Consider the following 5381-nt stretch of genomic DNA (forward strand, 5'->3'; position numbering starts at 1 on the left):
TGATTAATTTGTCATTATATCTTAGCAATTAAATCAATCTGTCAATTTTTTTAATGTTACCTTAAATATTGCATTGTTTGTGTAATCTGTTTATCGGGTTTTATTTTTATTTTATTTTAAAATTTAGGTACTTTAATTTAGGAAAACCCTTAAATTTAGAATTCTTTTGATTTAGCCCTTACTAGAATAATTATATTTTAAGTTTAGTCCCAAAACTTTAGAACTTTTAGAGCTAGTCTTGAGATTTTATATATGTATGTATATGCATAGTTTCTTTATTTATTTGTTTGTTCCATTTCTAACCCTTATTTTTAAATATATGTATATATTTATTTTATATATTTTACATTTTTAGAGTTATTATTTTGAAAATTACAACATGCTCCATTTATGCGCCAATTTTTTTATGTGTACTCGTATCAATTTTCAAGAACGCATTTTGTAAAATGGGCATGAAAAGTGCAACATGTAGAGGTAGCAATATTCAATACGACATTAAAACGAGAAGTGAATTTGAAACAATCGAGTATGCTTTGATAAAAAATGATGAAATGAATTAATGTTAGATAAAAGAATCACACTTTAAATTTCGACTTGAATCCACTTTAAGTTTGGGCGATGTGGGGATGTTTACTCTTCCCCACAAGTAACCGACTCCCGAGCTCTTAAAAACGAATATTTGGTTAACGCATAATAGTTTTTGTCTTTAAAAATGATTTTTCTTAAAATTGTTTTAAAAGACGTTTTTAGGTATTCGACCTACCTAACCCAAAGGTCGATGGCGACTTACATTATCATTTCATAAAATTCGTACTATTTTTATTTTGTTAGGAAACGTTGCGACAAGTATCATAAGTAGGCTAGAGGGGTGTGCATCCCGAGATGTAGACCCTCCGACCGCACCATGATGCTTACCTCAACTTTATATGTTAGTGTTCATGTATGTTCATTCATTTCCATACCAACATGCTCATATAGTAAATACAAATAATACAATACAATTATTGATGTGATATGTGATACTAAGTTTGTGAGTTCAACATTCAAAATTTGTTTCCGTGCGCATGTTTTTAGGAGATCTATCAAGGAGCTTATCGATTGTTTGTGATTTCAGATTCGTCGAGGCATCAGAGTACGCTTCTTGAGTCTTTTTAGAGTGCATGTACTATTTATAAACCTTCATATAATCGGGTCGCAATTCTATTTTTGAAATACTTGATATGTATTTTTTTGGATGCATTGGTGGCTCCCCACATTTGCAAACTAAAATATTTATGTTTCCAGTTATGATTTTAATCGATTATATTTAAATGTTTTAAAAACGAAAACTTTGGATTAGACACTTTTGTGTGCCATGTAATACTCTAGTCAATCGATCTCGGGTAAGATGTTACACATTTAACCATTAACGACCGACTGATGACGATGAATAACTGCAAGCAACAGATATCAACAGTCGATTGACCAAATTTTGGATAGAAGGCTGAGAGAAAATGGACTAGGGAGAGCAAAAGGAAAAGAAGGAAAAGTTGGGGGAAGTTAAAAGAGCTATTTAAAGCCGCAAGTGAAAGTTGTTTTGAAAGAATTGTTTAAACATTAAAACAATATAATTTTCAAGATCCGACCCCAGACTGATCTAGATCTATTGGATTCACACTTTTTTGCATTTTTTAGTAAATTACCATTTCAATCATTATGCCCTTTTGTTTTTATAATTTGATCCTTTTTATTTTAATTATTTATTGTTTTGATTATTTTAATATTTTTATTTGATTTAATTTAGTCGTATTTTATAGAATAAATTTTGTTTCGACCCTCATAACTCTACTTTCTTGTAGTTTTGTCCTAACATATTCCTTCGTTCGTTCATTCGTTCGTCAACTATCTATTTTAAGCATTATAAGTTATTATTATTATCTCTACTACAATTTCCATTTATTTTACAAAACGAAATAATATTCAACTCTTTTAGAGGTAGTAATTTTGGTCGTCCTAGGGTACTTTAATCTTTTTCGCATATAATTGATTCTCGAATCCTGTTTTGATCTTGATGTTAGGCATATACTTAGAAAGTATTTGTTTCGTATGTAGCTTAAAACAACCAATGATTCCATATTTTGATGAGTTGTCAAGGATTTAAGTTTTTTTCTCGGGCCACCGCAAAAGTGGTTTTAGACATGATAAATAAGGATTTTGTTTTAAGATTCAATTTGGCACCTAAATTATTTTTTAGTTTGATTAGGTACATGAATTGAACTTCTTATTTCAAATTGTTACTCGAAGTTGTTTTTTATCCAAATTGATGCTTATGTCAAATGGTTTATTTAAATTGATTTAATCATGAAACTAAGTTGAAATACCAATATGAAAAGAAAAAAAAATCCACGTTCATAATTAAACCATAAAAATATAACAACTACAATCAACCTTTCATGTTCTTAAAAGGGGATATCCAACATGTCTTTCTGTATACCTAAACTATTGTATCCTTTGTAGCAGTAAGGTCGCATTTCATATTCTAAACAGCAAAATAACTGTTTTAAAAGTTGCCAGTCGTTTGTTTTGACTAAAACATTTAAAGTTGTCCGCAAAAGAACTTTTGCCATTTTGCTTACTTCTACTAATAGAACAGTAAGTGCACATCTGTTTGATCTTTGAATGACTGTACCTTTTTCATGCATAATGTTTCTCATAAGAGAGTTTTACCCAGTTTGATTATCACTTCCATACCATACATCGCTTGTCTGATCAACTCGAAAACAAATATATATATATATATTCACTAAACCGAACAAAGACTCCTGGATTCTAAACACTAAACCAAAACTACTATGTGTAACCAGTCGTCTCTTATGCAACTCGAAGTGGTAATCTGAAAAGGGGAAACAGAGATAAGCTTCCCACATATCCATCACTAGTTACCTTTCCTATAGGTCTGGAAAAAACATGATAATGCATTAAAGCCTTCAGATCAATTAAGAAATTACAATCTTTACTTCATTTATGCAAAAAAATATGCATAGAGCAATTCAAGTGACAATATTCATCCTAATTCAACTTACAATGGACAGACAAAAGTGCCAAAGCTCAAAGACAAAGATTAGTAAATAAAAGGCATCGTAAAATGCGATCAATTGGGAACGTCTCCATCTGGCATGTCCCAGTTATCATCATCATCCTCATCCCTCTTCTTTGTAGATATTTCCTGCTTGTTTGGCGGTGAAAATCTAAACCCAGGACGCCTGATCATATTTGCATGAGAGAAGATATAGTCACCAGTAATTAATATCAACCAGATATAACCAACTAAAGAAAGAAAAACAGCATATTCTTGATTGCTGTGACCGGGATTAGCAATTTTCACATAACGGAATTTGGACCACAGAACATAGCGGAAAACATGAATGTTACTCCGAAGTGAGATAAAAAGATTCAATTTCAACACTGAACTCCACATTCAACTAAGAAAAACCAAAGACCTCCTACTTCATGGAGGATGTAAATGCAGGAGAAAAAAATAAAACTACAACAACTATGCAACATATTCAATTGAGATTCAGAAACTGCATCAGACATAATATGCCTATAGTCGGCTTGAAGATATACCTTTCTTAAACACTACTAATTACTTCAACAATATATGACCTTCTAAAGAACAAAAACAGAATCTGCCTTAGTAACAGGTATTAGCATTTTTTTACTTAATGGGAAAAAAATTGGACCACAGAATATGGCAAAAAACAGACTGACTATCATTTAAACTAAGACAAAAGGATTGAAAAATTGAGCATCAACTCAAAAAGAACCAAAACAAGAAAAAAGGCAAGGCCTAACTAGTTCATGAAGGATTTAAATGTTGAAGAAACAAATAAAACTACACCAAGTATGTTACGTATTCAAAAACTGCACATTGATGATATGCCTATGATCGGCTTGAAAATATACCTTTCTCAAAGGCTACTCTACAAGGTCAAAGTTGAAGCCTTTGTTCGATATAATGAAGTGACTCCTCAAAAACCATATTCAAAAGACAATTACTGGGGGGTAGCAGCCCAACCAAACGCTATGCGCAAAGGAAAACAAAAGCAGCTAACTCATAAAACATTGCAATCAAACCCAAAACAACTACACAGCTTCAACTTATTATTATGATCAAGACACAAATATCCAACAAATTCAACTTGTGATCAGCATTTAACTCATAAAAAACACACAGAATCCAGAACTCCTGGGTTTGTTTATCTTCGCATTGATTTTCTATTTTTTTCCTTTCTTTCCTCCAAGCTCCACCATGGAAGTTAAAACTGTCTAATCTTAGAATGTAGCTTCGGTCTTTATCTTCCGTTCCCCTCAAATCTTCCTTGCCTCAGTAAAACCCACAGAACCCAAACTTTCAAATCTAAAACAAAAGCCAAATGCTACTCAATCACACAAATTCAAACAAAAAGGCCTAAACATATACCATACATAGCATCCAAAGTTCCTTTCTTTTCCTCATTATCTTTACACGGTCTACCGAAAAAGGAAAAAAGCAAAATTTTTACCTTCTACGATTACGCTTAGCAGCCTCGCGTGACTTACGCTTCTTCTCATCTTGCTTATTCTCGAAGAACCTCCTTCTCTTACACTCTTGAATGACACCAGCTCTCATGACCTCTCTTCTGAACCTGTTAAGCAGCCTTTCTTCAGGTTCATTGTCATCCACAATAACCTGAATATTATAAGCAGATTTGAAGAAAAGTGTATTTGCATTAGCAAGAGAAGGGAATATAACAGATGACAATTCAGTGGATAATGAAGAAGATTGAGGCTCTTGAGCTGAGAATGAAACAAGACCATTTTTGGGTTTCTGGGAAAGGAGTGAAAGGTTGTTGATAAGTGAGGGTTTGGGTGGAGAAGGAGTGGAAGGTAAGAGGAAGGAGAAGAAGTTTGAGAGTGAGAGCGACGTAGACATTGTTGTGGTCTGTTGTGAGGATAGAATGGTTTGAGTTTATGGATGGTTATTGTCTCACTGTGACGCTCTCTCTTCTGTACTATTTAAAGGTTAAGCTGGCTCGGCCTTGGTTGGCTTTTGGGCCAGTTCTGGGTATATTTTATTTTATCGGCTTCCAAACGATTTTGAGCCTAAAAAATTAGGCAGGAAAGGTCTCATCCAAGAATACTATGGCCCAAAATGTGATTAGCATATGATATGAAAAAATCGAATATTAGATTTTTCTAATATTTGAATCCGAACATAAAACTTAATTTAACAAAAAACCAGATTTAATTTTATATTTTGTGACTTTATGAACATTATTCTATACATCTATTATATTCTCTCTATTTATTAAATTTAATTTTTCACACACAATAAACAATTAAAAAACCATAAAGTTTTT

At 32.4% G+C, this 5381-nt stretch overlaps 1 protein-coding gene across 1 annotated transcript; it reads right to left on the reverse strand.

Annotated features, from left to right (window-relative positions):
• Positions 1-3000: 3000 nt before the first annotated feature.
• LOC120187562 (30S ribosomal protein S21, chloroplastic-like) lies at positions 3001-5031 on the reverse strand. The gene is made up of 2 exons (XM_039191264.1): positions 4545-5031; positions 3001-3242 (listed from the first exon to the last, which is right to left on the reverse strand). The coding sequence occupies exons 1-2, from the start codon at positions 4952-4954 to the stop codon at positions 3131-3133; spliced, it is 522 nt and encodes a 173-aa protein (XP_039047195.1). The 5' UTR covers positions 4955-5031; the 3' UTR covers positions 3001-3130.
• Between the last annotated feature and the right edge of the window lie 350 nt (positions 5032-5381).

Source organism: Hibiscus syriacus, unplaced genomic scaffold (assembly GCF_006381635.1).
Source record: "Hibiscus syriacus cultivar Baekdansim isolate YM2019G1 unplaced genomic scaffold, ASM638163v2 tig00113725_pilon, whole genome shotgun sequence".
NCBI classification, from domain to species: Eukaryota; Viridiplantae; Streptophyta; class Magnoliopsida; order Malvales; family Malvaceae; genus Hibiscus; species Hibiscus syriacus.

Coding starts and splice junctions, on each gene's coding strand:
- LOC120187562 (XM_039191264.1), bottom strand. CDS start 4,954: ATGTCTACGTCGCTCTCACTCTCAAACTTCTTCTCCTTCCTCTTACCT. Junction 3,243..4,544: donor GCTAAGCGTAATCGTAGAAG/GTAAAAATTTTG, acceptor AAATATGATCAG/GCGTCCTGGGTTTAGATTTT.